The sequence below is a fragment of the Muscardinus avellanarius genome (assembly GCF_963383645.1).
Source record: "Muscardinus avellanarius genome assembly, chromosome: 1".
NCBI classification, from domain to species: Eukaryota; Metazoa; Chordata; class Mammalia; order Rodentia; family Gliridae; genus Muscardinus; species Muscardinus avellanarius.
The window spans coordinates 232,396,926-232,419,906 of NC_137786.1; the positions used below are offsets into that span (position 1 = coordinate 232,396,926).

The window sequence follows — 22,981 nt, forward strand, 5'->3', positions numbered from 1 at the left end:
AGGGCTTCCTCCTACCGAGGAAACCGAGGGCCACGCGGCTGGGGCTTCGAGGACCTGTCAAGCCCGCCGGAGGACGCCTGCACATTGACGAAGTTGGCGACCGCGTCCGGGCAGCTCATCCCCACCCCCTGCAGCACCATCACCTGCCTCCCGGAGTTGCAACCCAGCTGGGACTCAGTCTGGCAGATCAGACTTCCTGTTCAACCCCAGTGCTCAGCACGCCGGGCTTTGATCCGCCGCAAGCCGCACAGGGCGCTGGCAGGGAGGGAACCGGCCGGTTAAGTGTTGCTCCAGGACAGTTGTCTAGCTCTCTGCCTGCCACCTGCAGTGCTCATTGCCAAGCTGGGCGATGGGCAGGCGATAAGGACTCTGATCTAGGTGTTAGCTCGGCAGACTTCCCCGGGGAGGGCGTGTAAACATTCTGCACGTGCACACACTTTCCCTGGCCACTGTAACGGTTTCCAGTTACTGAGACCTGCTACAATCAGCCAGTCGGCTAAATGCCTTCATCCTCTCAGTGACTGTGAAGGGTAAGACCGTAATCATCCCCATTTAACAGACGTCTAAACTGAGGCTCAGAGCCCAAGGTTACACGCCCTGTCGGACGTGGGGATTTGAAACTCCTGCTTTGGGGGAACTTAGGGGTGTATCTCTCTCTCTCTCTCTCTCTCTCTCTCTCTCTCCTCTCCTCTCCTCTCCTCTCTCTCCCTCCCTCCCTCCCCGTGGTGCTGGGGATTGAACCCAGGGACCTTTTACCTCTGAGGTATACCCCCAGCCCAATTCTTTTTTAATTCTTTATTTTGATACAGGGTCTCATTAGGTAGCTGAGGCTGCCCGTGAACCGCGATCCTCCTGTCTCAGCCTCCCAAGGACTAGGCTTACAAGCTTGCGCCACCGTGCAGGGCTCCATCTTTGACAGCCGAGTCTGGTTGTGAGCGATTAGGGCATGAATGCTGCTCCCTGGAAGGGTCGCCTGGTCCCCGCCTCTGCTCCTTCCTGCTCTGGTCAAGAGTTGAGGTCCAGCCTCAGAGGGACCCTGGGCAAATCCTTCCCTCTTCTGTTTTCCTAGCCTGTGAAATGGGGTCACGAGTACCAAAGGGCTTTGGCAGGAAGGGAGGCGGCCCGGGCAGCACTCTCAGGGGCCGAACCAAGCTGCCGGTTGCCCGCGGTTCGGACCCACGTGCCCCCGCGGCCGCGCGTCCACCCTGCGGCCGGGATCGCCACCCTGCCCGCCCGGGCGTCCGCGCGCGGCCCCGGAAGCCGGCGCCCCGCCCCCGCGCTCGCCGCCCCCGCCCCGCGCCGGCCCCGCCCGCTCCGACGGGGGTGCGGCTCCAGGAAACCGCGCCGGCCGCTCGGCGCTGGACCTGCCCCACGCGCCGGACCACCGGCCCGCCGCCCCGGCCGGACCACCCGCCCGCCCGCCGGCTCCGCGCCCGACACCGCCGCACCGACGGGGCGGGCAGCGCCGAGAGGAGCCCCGGAGGCCATGGGGACGCGGGCCCGGCCAGCGATCGCGCGCCAGCGGGGGCCGGGGGCCTGAGAGGCGGGCAGCGAGAGCGGCGGGGCCATGACCTCGGTGTGGAAGCGCCTGCAGCGTGTGGGCAAGCGGGCCGCCAAGTTCCAGTTTGTGGCCTGTTACCACGAGCTGGTGCTGGAGTGCACCAAGAAATGGTGAGTGAGAGAGAGGCCTGAGGGACGCCCCCATGGCCGCGACCCCAGCCCGCCTGGAGCCTGAGAGAACCGTGCCCTCCGCCCACTTTAGTCCCCACTCCGAAGTGACCCCTCGAGTTGGGGATAGATGGGGCCTCCCCAGAGTGCGCTCAGGACTCCTAGGCCCGAGAGTCTGTGTCCAGTTTTCTTCAGCTGTGGTCAGGGCTGGGGGAGGGCAGCCACAGGTCTTGGGCCCAGAGGTGGATGATTCAGGGTGTGCTCAGAAAGCCAGTTTTGAGATCTACAGGTGGCTGCGGCTGGGGCAGAAGCCTCGGGACTTTGGTCCAGCACAGGGTTGCCCCCTCTTCCCCTGCCCTCTTGTTGAGCCAAAGGACGCCCCCTCCCGCTTCCAGCCAGCGGGCCTGCGGCTGGAAACGTCTCCAGATGTCCTTAAAAGGGGAAACTGAGCGCTTGGAGTGATGAGAAGGGAGGCGGGGAGAGGCTTAAAGGGGCCCCGGCGCCGCCAGGAGGTTGTGGGTCTGGAGAGAGGACCTGCGGAGGACGAGGTGGCGGGGTGGGGGGCGACGCAGGACAGGGTGCGGGCCCTAGGCTGGGCTGCCAGAGGGCAGGGGCATCTGGTTCACATGCCCCCACCCTCAGCTGCCGGGCCCCTGCGTCACACCCTAAATATATGTGCTCGCCGGTGTCAGCTTGCCTTGGCTGGATTAGGGCACAGCTGTGGGGGCCTTGCCAGCCAGGCGGGGCTAAATTTAGGTTCCCTAGGGGAAGAGCTGGGGCAGGAAGAGACCATGGGGTCCGGATGCGGGGGAATGAGCAGAGGCTGGGGTCTGTGGGGCAGCTGCCATGCCTTTGGTCCTGCTCACACTAGACCTACGCGGAGGCCCAGAGAAGGATGGAGGCTGGCTGGTGTCACACAGCACGGAGCTCTCACTTGAACTGTGGCCTCTGGCTTCTGTCCCAGCATCCTGGGTGAGGCTGGGGGACACTGGGCATGGCCCTGGAGAACAGACGGAGGGTACGAGCAATGTCAACGCGGCTGAGTCACGGGCAGTGGGTAGGGCCTTCTGGGCTCCTTAGCCCAGAGCCCAGGACAGGAAGCTGCCTCTGCCCAGGTCGCAGCTCCCCCGGAGGGCGTGCCCGGCTTGAGTCAGGCTGCCCAGGCTCCGAGGTCCCGCCCTCCCTCAACACCCTCTGGTTTGCTTCCCCTTTCTGGGAAGGCGCCATGGCTGTCCTTGCTTGGCCATTGCCTGCGGTTTGGGGCTGGAGAAGGGAGCTGAGCTCTGGGCCTGAGGTTCTGGGCCCAGCTGTGTGACCCGAGTTGGCCAGCCTCTCTGGGCCTCAGGGTCCTTCGGGGCTAACAGGAGAGCCAGTGATCTCGGAGAGGCTTCCAGAGGGGCAGTGAGCCGGCATCGATGCCAGGCATCCCAGTATGGAGCTGGGAGCGGGCAGGAGGGCTCTTGGGCCCCTTGGCCTGATTGTCCCCTCAGCCATCCCTAGCCTCTGGGCAGCAGATCTTGGGATGCGGACCCAAGGGGGCCCTCTCCCCTAGACCCAGCCACATGTCGGCTTGTCTAGACTTGGCCTGAGGAGCCGTCTCCCTCCTTGGGCCTTCTCCCTGCTTCTCCTCTGAGTCTGCCTGGCATGTGCTGTTCAGCTCCGCCGCCATCTCCTAGGAGCCTTCCCTGACTTCCTCTGGGCATCTCCCTGCAAAGCTGAGGTCCAAGACTCCAGGTCCTGGCTGACCCTCAGAGCCCCTAAGCCCAGCGAAGGGCTGAGCACAGCAGGCCTCTGTGAGGGTGCCTCAGCGGACCTCTCTAGCCTTGCCCGCCCTCTGCCCCCTCCCAGCTGCAGGCCCTCCCACACCACCCCTCTGCCCCCACCCCCAGACCCAGATCCCCAGATGGCTCCTCCTCTCCCACCCAGATACCCAAGCCCAGGGAGACCCCAGTGGAGCCCTCACAGCCTCCCCACTCTTCCCTACCCTCCTGTCCTCAGCCTCTCAAAGGGTGTCGCCTGTCCTTTTTTCTGCTCTGTCCCCTAAACTGGGCTGGGTTCACAGTGGGCACTCCACAGATAATGTGCAGGAGTGAATGGGCTTCTTTTACCCCAAGGCTTTGCATCTCTCTGTGTCTGCCTGTTTGTTTCTGCCTCTTTTGTGTCTCGGTCTGTGTGTTGTCTTGTTCCTTCATGGTTCCTGCCCTGCTGGCCCTCGCGCCTAGGCCTTTGCCCTTCGCCTTGGCCCCAGGCCCCACCCTGCCTGGGCAGCTCCACCCTGCACCCGGTGGCCTCAGATAAGGGGCTGCCCAAGCCCTCCTGGGGGAGGAGGGCCAGAAGAGAAACCCTGAGGGGAGGGGGAGGAAGAGGAGATGAGGAGGCAGGTGCGCCTCACTGAACAGCCCCCTCCCTGCCCCTCCCAGGCAGCCCGATAAGCTGGTGGTGGTATGGACCCGGCGGAACCGACGCATCTGCTCCAAGGTGGGGAGGGTGGCACCTGGGCCCAGGTTGGGGCTAGGGCCAGAGGGGCTGGAGGAAGGCTGGTTGGGCTGGTGGGGTGCAGGGTTGGGTTTAGTTCAGACCAGAGGGAGATGGGAGCCCAGGCTGGAGGGAAGGGAGAGGGCGGGCGAGGGGAAGGAGCTCAGGCTGGGGAGGACTCCATTGCCTCTTGCAGGCCCACAGCTGGCAGCCAGGCATCCAGAACCCGTACCGGGGCACGGTGGTGTGGATGGTGCCTGAGAACGTGGACATCTCCGTGACCCTCTACAGGGTGAGCCTCTGGCCCTCTGGTATAGACAGATGATTATATACGTCCCTGGGCCACTGTGGGGTTCCCTGGTGGGGTTCCCTGGTGGGTGTCCATCCAAATAGGAGAGAGTGGGGTGGGACCAGGGAAGGTCCTGGAGAAGGGCCCAAGTACCCGCAGCAGGAGAGGCGGCTGGGGTGAGAATCTGGGGTGCAGGCCAGAGGAGGACCAGCAGTGTGAAGGCCCCGGGCAGACTTCCCAGCCCGCCTCCCTTGCCCTGCACGGCCTTCCCTGCCACCCACACTCACTCCTGCGCTTCTCCTCAGGACCCCCACGTGGACCAGTATGAGGCTAAAGAGTGGACCTTTAGCATCGAGAGTGTGAGTGCTGGAATGGGCTGGGGCCTCAGGAACCGCAGGGCCCCCAGCTCTGGCGCTGCTGACACTCCTCGCTCTGTCCCTCACCTGCCCACAGGAGTCAAAGGGGCAGCGGAAGGTGCTGGCCATTGCCGAGGTGAACCTGGCCCGCCATGCAGGGCCCGTGCCAGCCCAGGTCCCGCTGCGGCTGCGGATGAAGCCCAAGTCGGTGAAGGTGGTGCAGGCCGAGTTGAGCCTCACCCTCTCGGGGGTGCTGCTGCGGGAGGGCCGTGCCACGTAAGTGCCCACCCACCTGCCTGGCATGGCTGTGACCTCTGACTCAGCCTCACCCCTGATCTCTGACCCCCAGGGATGATGACATGCAGAGTCTGGCCAGCCTCATGAGCGTGAAGCCCAGTGATGTGGGCAACTTGGACGACTTTGCCGAGAGTGACGAAGACGAGGCTGATGGCTCCAGGACCCCTGAGGCCCAGGCTCGCGGCCCCCAGCCAGGTGGGCCCACAGCCTGCCACGGGTTGCGACCACTGAGGCTGGGGGCCTTGGGCTGGGCCCAGGATTGGGAGCTCATGCCTGCCCACGGCCCCAGTTTGCCTCCTGGCCCTGTGGTGGCCTCAGTCCTTTGCTGTGTCCTGCAGGGTGGCTTCCCAGGCCATGACCTGGCTCTCTTGTCCCTGGCTACCCCGGGGTGGGTAACTGCCCAGCCTGTACCTGACCTGGCCCAGGTGGCTGCAGGCCAGTCTCCCCGCCCCTCACAGCCATCCCTCCCTTCTCCTCCTCAAGACTTTCTGTCTGTCTGCTTTTGTGGTTTGCTTTCTTCTCTCTGCATCTATGGGCCTGTCTCTTCTCGTAGGCCGGGGCGGTGCCCTGAGGCTGGGGCGTTTCCCAGGTAGGCCCAGCACTCTAGTGGGGCGGGGGAGGCCCAACCTGCACCCTGTCCTGGACTGACTCTGCCCCTCCACCTCCATCCACCCCAGATCCCCCTCAGGAGCTGAAGCCGCTTTGTGAGGAGGAGGCTGAAAATCAAGGACGGTCCAGGCCGGCAGGTAAGGCCCTGGCTGGGGTTGGAGGTAGGGACTGGACCCTGGTCACAGGCCCAGGCCTCAGCATCCCTTCCCTTCCTCCCCAGTTGCCAGCCCTGCTAGTGCTGAGAAGACCTGCCCAGTCCCTGTGAGTGTCCCTGCGCCCCCGGCCAGGGCCTCCCGGGGCCAGGGGTCAGAGTCAGTCGGGGGCCAGATGGGGCCTGAGGCCCCAAGGCCCCCAGGAACCCTGCCGGAGACAAGGTGAGCCCCACTCTGCTCCTGCCCCCTGCTAGGAGCTCTCTTCGCCTTGCCTCTCCAGTACCCAGCAGGCTGAAGGGGGGCCTACAGAGGCCCCACAACACCCCTTTCTCTCTCTCCTCAGGTCCTCGAGGCAGCCAGGCCAAGACGCCCCCACTCCGGCCCCTCGGCTCCGGAAAGGCTCTGATGCTCCCCGGCCCCCAGCCCCCCAAGGGGAGGATGAGGTCCCCAATGCTTCAGAGGCTCCCCCAACAGGAGGGGGTTCTTCTGGGAAGTCCCGGGCTTGGACAAGCCCTCAGGAAGGGACAGAGCCCCAGGGAGCCAGGGAGGGCCCCGACATTGAGGACGGAGGCTCCGGAGCCTCCCTGAGAGGGCAGAGACCCACAGCTGAAGAGACAGACACTGGGGACAGGCCCGAGGCCAGTAGGGCGGACACTGAGCAAGGCACAGATGTGACAGAGATGAGCACTGAGAGGCTAGGGGCCCCAGCTGTGGAGGAAGAGAGTCCTGAACTTAGTCAAGAGGGTGCTGAGCAGAAGTCAGAGGTAAGACATCTGGACAAGGGACCAGAGGCTGCAGGGCCGACGCCTGAGGCAAGATTCAGGGTAACTCCTGAGGCCCCTCCACGGGGCTCGCAGGGGAGGATGGGGGTCAGGACCCAGGCAGAGGCTTCCACAGGCCAAAGGCTGCCCCCCACAGAGCTTGCAGGACATTGTGAGCAGCTTGGAGCCCCCGAGGAGGCCAGGACTGCTGCAGGCCAGGAGAGAGAGGGTGCAGAGGTGAGGGGTGGAGCCCCTTGTATTGGGAGGACAGGCCTGGAGCAGGGCCCCTCTGCTGGAGCAGCAAGCACTGGGCCCCAGGTGAGCAGGCTTCAGGGGGCCCCATTGTCGGCTGATCTGGGCGCAATATCTAGGGGTCTGAGGGTCTGGGAGGCAGAAGTTGATGAGTCAAGGGTTCTGGGAATAGAGGTGGAACCAGCAGAGTGGGAGGAATTGGGGACCCAGAAGGCAAAAGCAGGGGCATCTCTGTTCCCAGAGATGCAGACTAGGACAGTGGAAGCTGAGATCTTGGAGACCCAGGAGACAGAGGCAGGAGCGTCAGGGCTCCTGGAGTCACAGGCTGCTGGGATAGCAGAGTTGGGGGTACTGGGGACGCAGGAGAAAGAGGCAGGTGTTTCAGGGATACCAGGGGCAGAGGCTGGGATGGCACAGTCTGAGGTATTGGAGACCCAGAAAACAGAGGCTGAGGGTTCAGCAATTCTGGGAATAAAGACTGGAACAGAAGATACTGAGATATTGGGGACTTGGGAAATATCTAAGTGTTCTGGTGTACTAAGGATAGAAGCCGGGATGGCAGGATCCGAGATATCAGGGGCCCAGAAGGCAGGGGTGGGAGGTTCTGAGGTATCAGAGACGGAGGCTGGGCAGGCAGAGGCTGAAATATTGGGATCCCAGGAGATAGCTGCCCCGTGTTCAGGGTTTCTAGAAATTGATGCTGAGATGGCAGAGTCTGGGATATTGGGGACCCAGGAGAGAGAAGTGGGGGCTTGTGAAATCCCAGGGCTTGGGACAGCAGAAGCTGAAACATTGGAGGTCCAAGAGATAGCACCTGAAGGTTCAAAGGCACCAGGGATACAATCTGAAATATTGTGGACCCAGGAGACAGAACTAGGAGGTGTAGAGGTTTCAGTCACAGAAACTGAGGCAGGTACTGAGATATTGGGGACCCAGGGGACTGAAATAGGGGTTTCGGGGATCCCAGAGATTGAAGGTGAGATAAGAGAGTCTGAGAGATTGGGGGCCCAGGAAACAGAGGTAGGAAATTCAGAGGATCTGGATATAGAAACCAAGACAGCGGAAGCTGAGATTTTGGAGATCCAGGAGATAGTATCTGGGGGCTCAGGGGTTCCAGGTTTAGAAACTGAGATATCAGAACCCCAGGAGACAGAGGTGGAGAGTTCTGGGGTCTCTGGGCCAGAGGCTGAGGTACCGAGGGCCCAAAGGATGCAAACTATAGTTTCAGAGTCTGAGGAGGCAAAGGCTGAGAATTTGGGGGCCCAGGAGGCAGCGACTAGAGTCTGGGGAGCTCTTGAATATGAGGCCTTAAAGGCCCCAGGTACTAAGGAAGGAGTTTTAGGGACCCAGGAAGTAGAGGTAGAGGTTTCAGGAGAACGAGAGAGAGAGAATAAATCTTTGAGGGTCCAAGGGGCAGAGTTTAGGGTTTTAGGGGTGTCAGAGGCCCAGTCTAGGGCTCACGGAACCCAAGAAGAAGAGATAGTGGCTTTAGAGCCCCTAGAGAACAATTTTGGTATTTTTGAGGCTCAGCAACCTGGGGTCTCGGGAACCGAGCCAGGGAAAGCAGCCGAGGGAAACCTGGAGGCCCACCTGGTTGAGGCACGGGCCAGTGGGGCAGGGGTTGGGGTGCCCAGGCCCTCGGGGGCCTCTTCCCCAGAGGACCCTGAAGAGGACAGGAGGCTGCCGGGCAGCCAGGTAGGGATGGGGGCCGCCGAGGGCCCAGCCTGCTTCTTCCCACTAACCTGGGGCTGAGCGCACGGCGGCTCTGCATGGACCCAGCTGGTAGACTGAGATGGGGCCGGTTGGGGGCTCAGCTTCAAGGAGCCCCCTCATCACCTCCTCCCTCGGGATTCCCTCCCTGTCTTCCCTGGGCCGCATGGAGCTGAAAGCCCCTAAGCTGACTTTCTGGGCTGACCTTGAGATGTGGCTGTTGGTGACCTCTGATCTTGCCTGGGGGCCACTGACCTTTTAGGTGACCTTGGTAGATAAAGTCCCCAAGCTGGAAACCCTCTGCCTGGCCCCAAGGCTCTGGCCAGCGTTTTCTGAAGATCCCTGCAAACTCAGAGCTTGGGCTTTTTTGTGCCAGGTCTGAGCTTCCCCAAGGGACAGAGGGCACGGGTCCAGGTGCACACGCCCTAAGCGCCCCTCCGTCCCCAGGCACCACCTGCCCTGGTCAGCTCCAGCCAGTCCCTGCTGGAGTGGTGCCAGGAGGTTACCACTGGCTATCGCGGTGTCCGAGTCACCAACTTCACCACATCCTGGCGCAACGGCATGGCATTCTGCGCCATCCTTCACCGATTCTATCCGGACAAGATGTGAGTTGTCGGAGTGGGTTGAGATGGAGTGGGGGGAGCTTGCAGGTGAGTGGAGTGGATCCAGCCTCTGACTGGCACGCTTCATCTGCAGTGACTATGCCTCCCTGGACCCACTCAACATCAAACAGAACAACAAGCAGGTGAGATGGGCCGGGACAGGACCCAGCGCCGGAGCCAAGGCCAGAGGGAAAGAGGCTTCCTGAACCAGGCTGCAGAACTGGGGGACTGGGCTGCTGGGCCCCAGCCTTGGCTTTTGGACAGTTTACCCTTTTGGTCATTAAATTGTTTGTATTCCTTATTTTTTATTTTTTGCTGTACTGGGGCAGTGCACCTCCAAGCTACACCCCTGGTCCAATTTTTTTTTTTTTTTTTTTTGCGGGTCTGTTTGGGGATGGAACCTAGAGGCATTTGACCTCAGACCTACACCCCCTGCCCAATTTTTTATTCTTTAATTTGAAACAGGGTCTCACTGCGTTGTGGAGGGCCTCACTAAGTAGCTGAGGCTGTCCTTGAACCACGATCCTTCTGTCTCAGCCTCCCAAATGCTGGGATTACAAGCGTGTGTCACCACGCCCGGCTCCAGTCCTATTTTTTTAGTCTTTTTATTTATTATTTTTTTGTGTGTGGTACTGGGAGTGGAACCCAGGGGCCTTCTATCTCCGGGCTATACTCCCAGACCTATTTTATACTTTATTTGGAAACAGGGTCTCACTAAGTTGCTGAGAGCCTCACTAAGTAGCTGAGGCTGGCTTCAAACCTGTGCAATCTTCCTATCTCTGCCTCCCAAGCTCTGGGATTACAAGCGTGCGCCACCATGCCTGGCTAGTCTTTTTATTTATTTATTTGTTTATTTATTTATTTATTTATTTATTTATTTATTTATGTGGGTCTGGCGATGGAACCCAGGGGCATTCAACCTCCGAGCTATATACCCCCTGCCCTATTTTTTATTCTTTATTTTGAAACGGTCTCACTAAGTTGTGGAGGGCCTAAGTAGCTGAGGCTGTCCATGAACCCCGATCCTCCAGTCTCAGCCTCCCGAATGCTGGGATTACAAGCGTGCACCATCACGCCGAGCTAGTTTTGGTGTTTTTAATAAAGTACACTTTCCCTAGATGTTATTTTTCCAAAACCACCCTTTGGTAACAGGGGTGGATCCTGTGCGGTTGCTAAGAAACGCGAGGGCGGGCCCTGTTGCTAGGTTTCCCTCCACAGGAGGGTGAAGGCGTTGCTAGGCAAATGCCAGTGGCTGGGACCCCCTAGGCGGGCTGCTGCTGGGCTGCGGTTGCTGGGAAACGCGGGTTGCCACCGCCGCCACTAACCCAGAGTGCGTCCTTCCTAGGCCTTCGATGGCTTCGCGGCTCTGGGCGTGTCTCGGCTGCTGGAGCCCGCGGACATGGTACTGCTGTCGGTGCCCGACAGGCTCATCGTCATGACGTACCTGTGCCAGATCCGCGCCTTCTGCACCGGGCAGGAGCTGCAGCTGGTGCAGCTGGAGGGCGGCGGCGGCGCCGGCACGTACCGCGTGGGCAGCGCCCAGCAGAGCCCGCCCGACGAGCTGGACGCCAGCGGCCTGGCGCAGCGGCTGCGCGAGCACGGGGCCGAGGTGCCCAAGGAGGCTGCGAGTCCCGTGGACCCCGTGGCCTCCGGGGGCGCGGATGCGGGTTGCACGTCCAAGGACCCCGAGGCCGAGGCCGCCGGCGAAGCGCGGCCCGCAGAGGCCCCGGCCGATGGCCCCAGAGCCCGCGCGCCCACGGCCCCAGCGCCCCGGGCCGAGGGGCTGGTGAACGGGGCGGGGGCGCCGGGCGGCGGGGGCGGCGTGAGACTGCGAAGGGCCTCGGTCAACGGCGAGGCCGGGCCGGTGCCGCCGCCCAGAGCGCACGGCTCCTTTTCCCACGTGCGCGACGCGGATCTGCTGAAGAAGAGGCGTTCCCGGCTGCGGAACAGCAACTCCTTCTCCGTGGACGACGCGGACTCCGGGGCTGCAGGAGCCGCGGCTGCGGTGAGTGCCCGCCCCCGAGCTGAGCAGAGGGGTCCCCGGGAACCCAGCTGCTGTGTGGGTGGCCGCTGCAGAATGGCGGGCCACAGCTGGGTGCTGGGACGCCCCGGAGGAGCAGCTCCCTGGAAGGGTGTGTGTCCGAGCCAGTGACCACGAGGCCGAGGCTGGACTTTGCCACCAGCCTGGGATGTAGCCAGCTTGCTGGTGGAGTTTAATTTTGTCACCTAGTTTGGGGAACCATGGGCCGTGCTAGGAGGCTCCCGGGAGGCTCCACGTCAGCACGCAGCGGAGCCCTTTGTGAACTGTAAAGTGAGTTTGGGTCTTCCTCTCCCCGTGAGTGGCCCAGGGGTCAGCCGTAGCTGACGGCAGTTTCTGTCCTCACGGGACCCTCCCGATCCCCTGAAATTTCCTCACGAGGATCTTTAGTCCCAGATGCGAGGGATCAACATTCTCTTTTCCTGTGAGGGGAGGCTGGAGGTGGGAGACTGCCGGGCTGTGTCCCCGCTTCTGCCCCTCGCAGCCCCAGGTCAGTCTCCTGGGTGTCAAGTCTCTGCTGAGGGCCCGTGGTTCTGGAGAAAGCAGGGGCTCCCAGCCACTGAAGTCCAGGCCACGGCCATCAAGCTGGGGTCCTCGACAGCAGGGCCAGCTTGGTCAGGCTGTGGGGTGTCTGCAACGGCCCAGTGATGGCCTTGAGCTTGGAGGCAGTAAGTTGGGAAAGGCTTTGGAGCTGCAGCACCCTGTGAGCTAGCTGAGGAGAAGGGTGGACTTTCCCCCCCCCCGGTGAAAAATGGGAAGGGATGGTGGTTTTCAAGCTGGGAAGTTTGGGGTTCATTTAAGGAACTGCCAGTCACTCCCAAAAGGCAGGCTGAGAGCTGGAGCCCTTGAGTGTGTGGGGTCAATGGCACAGGGATGAGCCTGTGAATGAGAAAGAGAGGGCACAGGAGGGACCCGCCAGCCACGCGGTGGGTAGGCATCGGTGGACCGCAGCCACCTCTCGCCCCCGTGGCTAATGTGTGTCAGGGACTCTTTAAATTCTAAAGAGGAGGCTCTAACCTACTCCCCTGTGGGCCCGCTTCCCAGCATCTGGTCCTTCCAAGCCAGGTCCTCCTCCAGGCCTTCCCCAAAGGAGATATTTGACCCATGGGGCTGGAGGAGATGCCTCCTCATTGGCTGTGGCCGGGCCTGGCCCCGCCCTTGGAAGCTCCCAGAGGCCTGGGGGGGGGGGGATGAGGTCAGGCACCTTGAAGTTGGGGTGGGACAGAAGCAACTGCAAGAGAACAGCAGGAGATTTCTGCTGGCCCAGAAGGCTCCCGGAGGAGGGGCCATGCAGGCGGGGTAGAAAGAGGAATTCGGGTCAGACAGGAGGAGGAAACGTTGGAAGTCTCATCAGGGCTGGCGTAGGCCCAGTTACTGCTGAGCTTGGCTTTCTCTGCCTCCTGCCTCTGCCTGCCCCGTAGGTTGAGCCCTCTCCTTATGCTGGACCTCTGGACTCCTCACAGTGCCCCCTCTAGGGGACAGTGAGGACCCCGTTGTACAGGTGGGAACATTAAAGCCCAGGAAGATGTAGAAAGAGGCCAGGATGCGCCACGTTCTGAGCCTGAGCTCAATGGCGCCCTCTGCTGGGCCCACGCTGTTGACGGGCTGTGTGTTTTGTCAGGAGTCTCATTCCGGGTCTGTCTGTCTGTCTGTCTGTCTGTCTCTGTCTCTGTCTCTCTGTCTCTGTCTCTCTCTCTCTCTCTCTCTCTCTCTCTCTCTCTCTCACACACACACACACACACACACACACACAGAGTAAGCTGTGAGCAGGGCACAGTGGCACACACCCATAATGCCAGTACTTGGAAGACTGAATAACTTTAGTGAGATTTTTTTTTTCCAAAATAAAAAATAAAAGTCTGGTGCGGTGGTGCGTATCTGCATTCCCAGTACTTGGGAAGCTGAGAAAGGAGGATCACAGGTTCAAGGACAACCTTAGAAAAATAAAAATAGGGCTGGGGGTGTAGTTTGGAGGTAGAATGCCTGTGGGTTCAATTCCCGGTACCACAAAAAGAAGGGGGATAATGTTCCCCTAGGCCTTTCTGGAGCCCCGCAAGTCCTAGGCCACACAGGTCTGGGGTTCCCTTCCCGTTTTACATACCGGGACACAAGTCTGGTGGGTATTCCAGCTTGGGAGCAAACTTAGCCCTGGACCCTAGGCCACTCCTTGTATGAGCTTTACCTCTGACCCTCAACTTCCTTCTCTGTAAAGAAGGGGTAGTAATACTCCCTGCTTCACGGCATTGTTGGGAGAACTGAATGAGGAAGTTTACGGAAGGTACTTTACTGTGCTCCAAATGCTTGGTAGGTATTAGTAGTTGTTTATTATTATTATTATTATTATTATTATTATTAATTACTTATTTTGTGATCCTAGGGGTAGAACCCAGGGGCATTTTACCTCCAAGCTATACCCCCTGCCCTATTTTTTATTCTTTATTTTGAAACAGGGTCTCACTGAGTTGCAGAGGGCCTCACTAAGTAGCTGAGGCTGTCCTCAAACCATAGTCCTCCTGCCTCAGCCTCCCAAATGCTGGGATCACAAGCATGTGCCACCACGCCTGGCTGTAGTTGTATTATTGTTATTATTATTATTATTATTATTTATTACTATTATTAATTATTATTATTTGCAAAACTGGGGATGGAACCCAGGAGCATTGTATCTCTGAGCTATACCCCCCAGCCCTGTTTTTTTTAATTTTTATTGGTGCATTATATTCATACATCATATTGGGGTAAAAAACTTGTGCATACATACATGTACACATCACCAATTTAACCCCTACCCAATTCCCACCCCATTCCCTCCCCATCCCTCCTTCCCTTGCTTGGCTTTGGTATGTTTAAGTACATTGTGTGTTTTAGAAAATTTCCTTCTTCCCCCCTCCCATCCCCTCATTTAGGTTGTCTTGTTTCCCAGCCCTGTTTTTTATTCTTTATTTTGAAACAGGGTCTCACTAAGTTGCGGAGGGCCTCACTAAGTAGCTGAGGCTGTCTGCAAACTGCGATCCTCCTGTCTCAGTCTCCTAAACGGGATTACACGCGTGCGCCACCTCACCCAGCTTTGTAGTTATTCTTAATCAATGTATACTAGTTGCGCCCTCTGGGCCCAGCCCTATCTTAAGAGACTATCTCTGGAGGGGTGTGTCAGCTGTCACAGGGGTGGGGGGTGGGGGTGCAGCGTCTGCTCAGCCCGGGGAGGTTTCAGGAGACATGTAGGTTGGGGAGGGAGGCAGAAAAAAAGAAGCAGGGGAGTCTTGGGGCCTTCGCAGGAGGTGTGCCACGCTGGGTGTGGGGCAGCTCAAGATAGAAACTGATTCTAGACTCAGAGCATTTTAGGGAACTGAAAGTTCACCACTGTGGCCAGGGGCTGGCTTCTAGGTGGGGCTCAAGGTGGTGGGAGAGTTGAGGCCGGAGCCCAGAAGGGTTGTAGATAGTTATGTTGTTGGTGGAGGCTTCGCAGAGACCTCTGGCTGACCCATAGAGCCAGGCTGGAGAGGATGGCACCTGGGCCAGGGATGTCCAGGGCTGCCTCTCAGAAGGGCATGGCTTGGGGCAGCCAGGAGGGTGGCTCGGCCCCCTTCTCCCTACCCTGTGACCCAGAAGGGTGCCCTGAGCAGCATCTGTCAAGGGGTCAGGCTGTCAGCTGACTCAAAAGTTGGAGGCCCCCAGGATTGCCAGTCCCAGCAAGTCACAGGGAGTGGGGCACATGGGACCAACCCTGGCCCTTCCAGACTCAGCAGGCCCACCCCACCTAGACGTGGGAGCCAGTGAGGTGGGAGGGCGCCTTCTTTTGGCAGGGAGAGGGAAGTGCTGGTGCTGGGTGGCACAGGTCGGGAGGTAGGGTGCCTGGAGGCAGCTCTGTGTCACCTCCCTGCAGTGAGGTGTCCTGAGGAGGCTCCGTGGAGGAGGGGTGGGAGGGACCCCTACGGGCACTTCCCAGCTTTCAGCACTGACTCTAAGACCAGCCCAGTCCCAGGAATGAGGACTGGTGTGATGTGTTGGGGCTAGGTGTGATGTACCCAGGATGGCTTTTTCCCCAGAAGGAGGGGTGTGTGCTAGAGAAGACCCCACCCTCCCATGTGTGAGTCGCTCTGGTTGGCGCCAGGCTGGAGCTGTTGGGGAGCCCCTCCCATCCCCCCACTGGCCTCTTTTTTCCCACAGGAAGGCTCCAGCCCTGACCCCGGCCCACCCACAGCCACAGCCCCGCAGCAGCTCCCTGGTGAGTAGTTGGGGTGTGACCCAGCTCAGCTTAGGCTGCCCACAATCCTGGGCCGGGAATCTCCTGGGGGGACGTTTGGTTGGAGGTGCTTTAGCCTGGTCTCTGTTTGCAGGGGGGAGTACCCCACCAGAGGAGCCGCCTCCCAGTCCAGGCGAGGAGGCTGGACTGGTACGGACTGGATGCATGGGGGGGGGGTGGGGGGTGGGGGGGTGGGGGGTGGGGGTGGTGGGGGGGTGGTGGGGGTGGTGGTGGTGGTGTTTGCATGGGGGGGTCGCTGATGAGACCCCCTGCCCCTTTCTGCCTCCAGCAACGATTCCAGGACATAAGTCAGTATGTGTGTGCAGAGCTGCAGGCCCTGGAACAGGAGCAGAGGCAGATAGATGGGCGGGCTGCCGAGGTGGAGACGCAGCTGCGGAGCCTCATGGAATCAGGTGGGGCACCCTCTGGGGTCCACTCCTAGACACCCCACCAGGTCTGCCCAGCCCTGCAGCTCCCCTCCTGTCCTGGGAAGGAGCTGGCATTGGGCACAGCTAGTCTTCATCCCCGTTTTTGTGGCTGGGTGTGCTGAGCCCAGAATGGGGAAACAGCTTGCTGGAGCCCCATAGATAAGCCTCCCAGGATGCCTTGAGGAAGCAAGCCCCTCCCCCAGGGCCCGGCTGCCCTGTTCCAACCGCAGCGGCAGGCCTGGTGACTGACTGCCCTGGTCTGGTTCAGGTGCCAATAGGCTGCAGGAGGAGATGCTGATCCAGGAGTGGTTCACCCTCGTCAACAAGAAGAACGCTCTCATCCGGAGGCAAGACCAGCTGCAGCTGCTGTGAGTGTCAGCCCAGCCGCCCAGGCCCCGCCCTGCCCCGCCTAGCTGGCCCAGGAATCTTAGCTACTTTGTTTTCGATTTTTTTAAGTGTGTGTGTGGTGCTGGGGATTGAACCCCAGGGGCATCTTACCTATGAGCTACACCTCTAGACCCATGTGCTGGGGATTGAACCCAGGGGCATCCTACCGCAGAGACACACCCCATCCCTTTTTTTTTTTTTTTTTTTTTGCGGTACTGGGATCGGAACCCAGGGGCATTCTACCTCTGAGCTACATCTTCAGCCCTATTTTTTATTCTTTATTTGAAACAGGGTCTCACTGCGTTGCAAAGGGCCTCACTAAGTAGCTGAGGCCGTCCTTGAACCACGATCCTCTTGTCTCAGCCTCCCAAATGCTGGGATTACAAGCGTGCACCACCACACCCGGCTACCCCATCCTGTTTTTATTTTTATTTTGAAACAGAGTCTTACTAGATTGACGAGAGTCTCACTACTTGCTGAGGCTGTTCTTGAACCTTCCATCATCCTGTTTCAGCCTCCCCAGCACTGGGATTACAGACGTGTGTGGCACCACACCCAGCTCCCAGACTTACTTTATTATTATTATTTGGAAACAGGGTATTACTAAATTGCTGAGAGCCTAAGTTGCTGAGGCTGGCTGCAAACCTGTGATCCACCCTTATTTTTCATGGTACCAAGGGCTGAGCTCAGGGCATTCTACCTCCAAGCTATACCCCCCAGCCTTTTTTTTTTTTTTTGGTACTGGGGATGGAACCCAGAGGCATTCTACTTCTGAGCTACACACCTAGCCTTATTTTTTAGTCTTTACTTTGAAACAGGGTCTCACTGAGTTGCAAAGAGCCTCCCTAAGTAGCTGAGGCTATCCAAGAACCAGGAACAAGCATCCTTCTGTCTCAGCTTCCCAAATGCTGGGATTACAAGCCTGCGCCACCACACCCAGCTCTCATAGGAGAATTCTTAGTGGGGACTGGGATCTGTAGCTCAGAGGACATCCCAGCCCTGTATGAGAAGTGGCAGGGCAGTGGGATAGTGCCATGGAGGGGTCCTTGGGCACTCCCTCCCTGTCCCCCTTTCCCTGACTGGCACCCCCGCTTCTCAGTATCGAGGAGCAGGACTTGGAGCGGAGGTTCCAGCTACTGAGCCGGGAGCTGCGGGCTATGCTGGCCATTGAAGGTGAGAGATGGGGCTGCGGGGCTGGAGGCAGGACCCGACCAGGGCGGGCGCCCCTTGACTCAGGCTCCTTGGCTCAGATTGGCAGAAAACGGTCGCACAACAGCACCGGGAGCAGCTCCTGCTGGAGGAGCTGGTGTCACTGGTGAACCAGCGCGACGAGCTGATCCAGGACCTGGACCACAAGGAGCGGATGTGAGTGGGCCGCGGGGCGCTGGAGCCGGGCTGTGGGTCTGGAGTGGGGTCGGAGTGCGGGTCTGTGACCCGGCGGGGACTGACTCGACCCTTTGCTTGCAGAGCCCTGGAGGAGGACGAGCGCCTGGCCCGCGGCTTGGAGCAGCGACGCCGTAAAGTGAGCCGGCAGCTGAGCCGGCGAGAGCGCTGTGCGCTGAGCTGAGCGCCTGCGAAGACTCACGGGCCAGGGCGCCGCTGAGGGCCGGTGGGAGCGGCTGGACACCCTGCAGTATTTATTTGTCTGTATGAGTGTGAGTGTGTGTGTGTGTGTGTGTGTGTGTGTGTGTGTGTGTGTGCGCGCGCGCGCGCGCGCGCGCGCTTGAGCATGTGTGCGGCCCCTGGGGCCGCAGTGTGCCATGCAAACCCCTTCCTGGCTGGCCGCCACGGGAGAGGGATGGCTGGGTGCCTGTCGCCTGTGCCCTCCTTCCTTTCCTGTTCCTTGCAAGCAATAAAGTTGGACAAGAAAACTCCAGAGCTATATCTGTGTAACTTGGACTTGGTTATGCAGGAGGGGGCGGGGCTCAGGCCCCTAAAGTGGTCTGGTGGACCGGGTGGGCGGGGCTTATGATTCCCAGATGCCCACTGAGGCGTGAGCCTCGGCCCTCTAAGAAAGATGGCTGATGGCCACAGTGAAGTCCCTTTTAGGAAGGAGACATGGAAATACAGTCAAGTTTCATTTACTTTTATTAACATGTTATTCCCTTGAAGTCCTCACCCCCACGCATGTCCAGGTTCTAATCCAGCACTCTAGGCCACCGCTGTGGCATCTCCTCCTCCATCTTACAGGAGCTGAACCGGGCCACCCGACACCCATCAGCAAGCTGGGGCCTGTTCCGCGGCCGGGGCAGGGGGAGGCACGGGGCTCAGCGCCAGCTCACTCTGGCCTAGGATGCCACCCTGGTCCTCAGGAGTCATAGGGCTGCTGGGCGCGAAGAACATCACCACGGCACGGACTTGTGGCAGATCCGAGAAGGTCTCCACGGCCAGCAGCACGGCCAGGAGCCCCAGGAGCAAGTAGCCTGAGGAGAAGAGGTTCCTAGGGCAGTCCTTAGGTTTCTACCCGCTTCCCGTGTGATAGCCCACCCTGACGCCTGGTCCCACTCCCACCTCTCTTAACCCTGCCACCAGGATCCTGGTACAACACCTTCCAAACTTGGGTTCCTCCAAGTCGGAGGGGCAGCCCCCAGTGGTTTGTGGGAGTTGTAGTTTAGACTCCGGTTCCCTCCTGGGACTCACCAAGAAGTGCCAGCTGGCCAAGGTGGTAAATCACTGGGTGTAGGCCGCGGCCATGGCCGGGCAGCAAGTCCCCCAGGCCGATGGTGCTGAGCGAGGCAAAGCAGAAGTAGATGGCCTCCAGGAGGCTGCAGTCACCCTGCAGACCCCACAGCACCAGCGCCGGCAACAGCACAAAGATGCCGGCCACCGTCAGGCCCAGCCCTGCTGCCCGCAGCAGGGCAGCTTGGGCTGCGGCCAGCGGCCAGCGGGCAGTCACCCAGGTCCCAGGGCAGCTGAACGCTGGCAGCAGGCAGTGGCGCAGGGCAGCCACGAGCACCAGGGAGGCTGGCAGCCCCAGGGCCGCGTAAGCCACGCAGAAGGCCTTTCCACCTGCAGACAGAGGGGCCATGTGGCCATAACCTGGGGAAGGAAGCAAGGGCAGCAGTGAGCTCCCCCAGGGGGGCCTGCTGGGGTCCCCTTTCCCCAACTCTTCCCACAAAGGCTGCCCTCTAGTGGCCAAAATGGCGAGCACGCCTCAGGCCCTGCAGAGTCACGAGATAGGCAAGTCCCTTAGCCTCTCTGGGCTAATTCTTTTCTGGAAAATGAAAGGATTAAAGAAGATAATCCCAAACCGGGGGTATCGTAGAGGTAGGATGTGCCTGTGTCTAAATTCCCCCTCCAAACACACACACACAAGATAGTTCCGGCCAGGCACGGTGGCATACCTTCACAACTTAGAGAAACCTTGCCTTAAAAAAAAAAAAAGATGGTCCCTCAATGGTCCTTCAGGCCATTTGCTGAAATAACTCAGAGTACTATCCTTTCCCATAGAGACCCTGTCCCTTCCTTAGTTCTCTTTTGTAGTTTTGGGGATGGAACCCAGGGCCTCCTAAGTGCTAGCAAACTCTCCACCACTGAGTTCCAGCCTCAGCCCAGTCCTGGCTCCTGAGAGATTCCTCAGCTCTAACCTCAACTGATACTTCAGATTCACAGCCAGTGGAATGGTACCCACACTTTTGTTACCCAAAGGTACATCACATCTTCCAATGTGCCCGGTCTTGTGCTGGAATCAGAGTCGGCCTGGGCCCTGACTTTTGGTTGGAGAGGCAGGTAGGAAAATCAGTCATGACAGTTGACCTGAAGGGCTGCAAGGAGGCAGGATACAAGAGGGAGAGAGAGGGAGAGGGAGAGGGAGAGGAGAGAGAGAGAGAGAGAGAGAGGAGAGAGAGAGAGAGAGAGAGAGCCCACACTTTTGAGTGGGGCAGGAGAACCCTGTGCAAGTGTGCAAGGCGGGGGGGTGGGAGATGGGAGAGCAAGGCATGCTGGGAGAACAGGATCAGCTGGTCCAGAGGTTGCCCACAGGATCCAGAGGTGCAGTAAAAGGGAGAAGTGGGGACTAGGGAGCCGGGCGTGGTGGCGCACGCTTGTAATCACAGCATTCGGGAGGCTGAGACCAGAGGATCGCGGTTCACAGACAGCATCAGCTACTTAGACCCTCCGCAACTCAGTGAGACCCGGTTTCAAAATAAAAAGAAAAAATAGGGCAGGGGCTGTAGCTCAGAGGTCAAATGTCCCTGGGTTTCCATCCCCAGACCCGCAAAAAAAAAAAAAAAAAAAAAAAAGGGGCTGGGGAGTAGCTTGGAGGTAGAATGCCCCTGAGTTCCATCCCCATAAACCTCAAACAAAACAAAACACCAGGGCTGTGTTCCACTTTACCTAGTTCTCTGGGCCTAAGTACATGCTGTTCCTTCAATCAGGAATCCTCCACCCCTCACCTCTGCGCCCTCTTGCCCTGGCTAATAGCTCCGCAGGACTTCCTGCCCTCCTTACTCCCCTGAGTCCGTGGTCCTCGTCTGTGCTTCCTCTCTCCATCCCAGAATCCATTGCACACTACTGTCTCAGGCCCATAAGTCCAGATACCTCTCCTGGGGCTCGAAGGGTGCCCGGGGAGGCCACACCCCTCTGGCAGCTGAAGTGGAGGCACCAGTTGGGGTGTGTTGGTGTGGAGCCCCAGTCGTGATGCCAGGCCTGATAGGGCCTGGGCTCCCTCCGGCGCCAAGGGGCTGGGGAAAGGATGCACTGGGGACCTCAGTGCCTCCTGGTGGGCTGCCTGGCCGCCTTACCAGTGGTAGTGAGGATGCTGGCAGTGAAGAGCAGGGCTGAGGGCAGATCCCAGCTGCTGGCGTCTGAGCTGTTGCCCAGGCCGGAGATGCCGTGGGCCTGTGCTCTCAAGGCTGCGCCCAGTAGCTCCTCCAGCGCTCCAGGTGGCAGGCAGGTCCCATACTCTGCCTGGAAGGCGGCCAGCTCAGCCCTGAGCCCAGCCTGGAGCCGGTGCGCTGGGGGGCCCTCCAGGGCCTGGAGCACCACCGCCCCGAGCCCCATGGCCACCACATGGGCCACAACCAGGAGGGCATATCGGGCCCAGGGCTTCAGAGCCCCCATAGCCTGGCACTAGCTGGGGCACCTGGGAGCCGGCTGCTCCACCGCAGGCTGCTGGGAGACGCCACACAGGGCGGGGCGGGGAGGAGGTGCTGTGTGGGTGGTTGGGACAAAACTGGGGTGAGTGTGAACAGAGGAAGGTGAGCCCGAGGACTCCTCCCAGTCTGGGGGCAATGGCTGCCCACTGCAGGACAGCCAGGGGTGGAGGAGGGTGAGTGAGAGACCAGAGCACCTCACGTTCTCTCAAGGTGCTGTCATAGGTGCCCCGTTTGTCATTCAGATACTAGGGGAGAAGCAAAAGACACATGACACCCCCACAGTCAGAAGTTCCATGGAGGGGACACCCAGGTGATGGGGGTGTTCGGGGGGGGGGGACTGCCTTCCTAGGAACGCTAGTTTAAGGTGATATTTCAGCCGGGGAATGGGAAATGGCCAGTCATGGGGGAACGAAAGCCTGGGGTGTGGAAGGAACAGGCGACTGGCCATGGGAGGGGCTGAGACAGGTGTGGCCCAGAGGGACCTGGCGGGGGGGGGGGGCACTGCAGCATCCTGGGTGAGATGATGGGGGTGCAGAGGGCTGGGGGAGGAGTGGTGGGATTCAGAATGGATGCTGTGGGGGCAGGGAGTTGTGGACAGAAGCCACAAGGGTGCCCAGAGTCACCTGGGAGGTGGCTGCCCTCTCCCCTCAGTCCTTCCTGAGGCCCCCTGCCTCCCCGCCCGGCTCAACTGAAGGTGGAGCCCAGCCGCCTCGGCCTGCTGGGGCAGGAGGGAGCCTGAGCCACACTCCCATCCTGGAGGGAGGTGGGTGGGCTCATTCTGCAGGCACCTGGACCAGGGCTTCAGACACACCCAGGGCCATCCCACAAGACCCCGGGGCTCCTGAGGTCAAAGGTCTGCTGGGGAGTGAAGAGGATGGCCAGGGAAGGTGTTGGCAGCTGGACCCAGAGGTCCGGCAGGGGCCACCCGTGGGAAAGGTCTGGCAAGAGGCCAGCACTGTGGGCGTCTGGAAGCTGAGGGCTGAGCAGGCTGGCGGGCGTGGGCCCCGGAGAGGGGTGTGGTCAAGCCGCCTGCCCACTGCTAGCGGCTTTAGCACACCAGGGTCCCCGGGTACCTCCAAGAAAGGTGACAGGCTGCATTTGGGGAGACAGCTTAGGAGTTTATTTGGCTTCATTGCATCCCGAGGCCAAGCCCCCAACCCTGGCCGGGTGGTGGGAAGGCACTCAGAGAGCCCTGGTCCCTGCTAACCCCCAGGGCAGGGGGTCCGGGCACCGAGCCCTGGGGCAAGGGCCACAGTAGTAGGACTTGGTCAAAAGTGCTGGTGACAGCGGGGGCCGGCCCTCTCCCCTGCACCTCCCTTCCTCCCTGCGCCAGCCCTGGGGGCAATTCCCTGAGACAGGCCTGGTCCTCCCAACCAGCTGGGTACAGTGTGGGCCCCAGTGGGGCAGGTAAGTCCAGGGGACATACAGGTTGCAAGTGGGGGGATGTAGGCCCCCCATCCAGTGTGAAGGCTTCTGTGCAGTGTAGTGTTCCTGACCCCCAAGGGGGCGGGGCTCCTGGGGGAAACCGAGGCAGCCACCCAGGCTGGCCTGGCTCCTGTTCCAGTGTACGCTGTGGCTCCTGTAAGGCGGTCGGAGCATGGTGGGGTGGCCTGGCCAC

At 60.1% G+C, this 22,981-nt stretch overlaps 2 protein-coding genes across 2 annotated transcripts; one reads left to right on the forward strand and one right to left on the reverse strand.

The window, feature by feature from the left end:
- Positions 1-1,567: 1,567 nt before the first annotated feature.
- Positions 1,568-17,834, forward strand: EHBP1L1 (EH domain binding protein 1 like 1; the record flags this gene model as incomplete). The annotated part of the gene is made up of 20 exons (XM_080701714.1): positions 1,568-1,671; positions 4,089-4,146; positions 4,340-4,435; positions 4,738-4,791; positions 4,886-5,064; positions 5,138-5,280; positions 5,639-5,674; positions 5,763-5,831; positions 5,915-6,068; positions 6,190-6,409; positions 9,017-9,174; positions 9,266-9,314; positions 10,517-11,230; positions 15,377-15,434; positions 15,547-15,602; positions 15,742-15,865; positions 16,149-16,248; positions 17,367-17,440; positions 17,518-17,632; positions 17,735-17,834. 20 exons carry the CDS (start codon positions 1,568-1,570, stop codon positions 17,832-17,834), a joined length of 2,661 nt encoding a protein of 886 aa, XP_080557840.1.
- A 650-nt stretch (positions 17,835-18,484) lies between these two features.
- Positions 18,485-21,328, reverse strand: KCNK7 (potassium two pore domain channel subfamily K member 7; the record flags this gene model as incomplete). The annotated part of the gene is made up of 3 exons (XM_080714898.1): positions 18,485-18,690; positions 18,908-19,306; positions 21,010-21,328. The coding sequence occupies 3 exons, from the start codon at positions 21,326-21,328 to the stop codon at positions 18,485-18,487; spliced, it is 924 nt and encodes a 307-aa protein (XP_080571024.1).
- Positions 21,329-22,981: the final 1,653 nt, after the last annotated feature.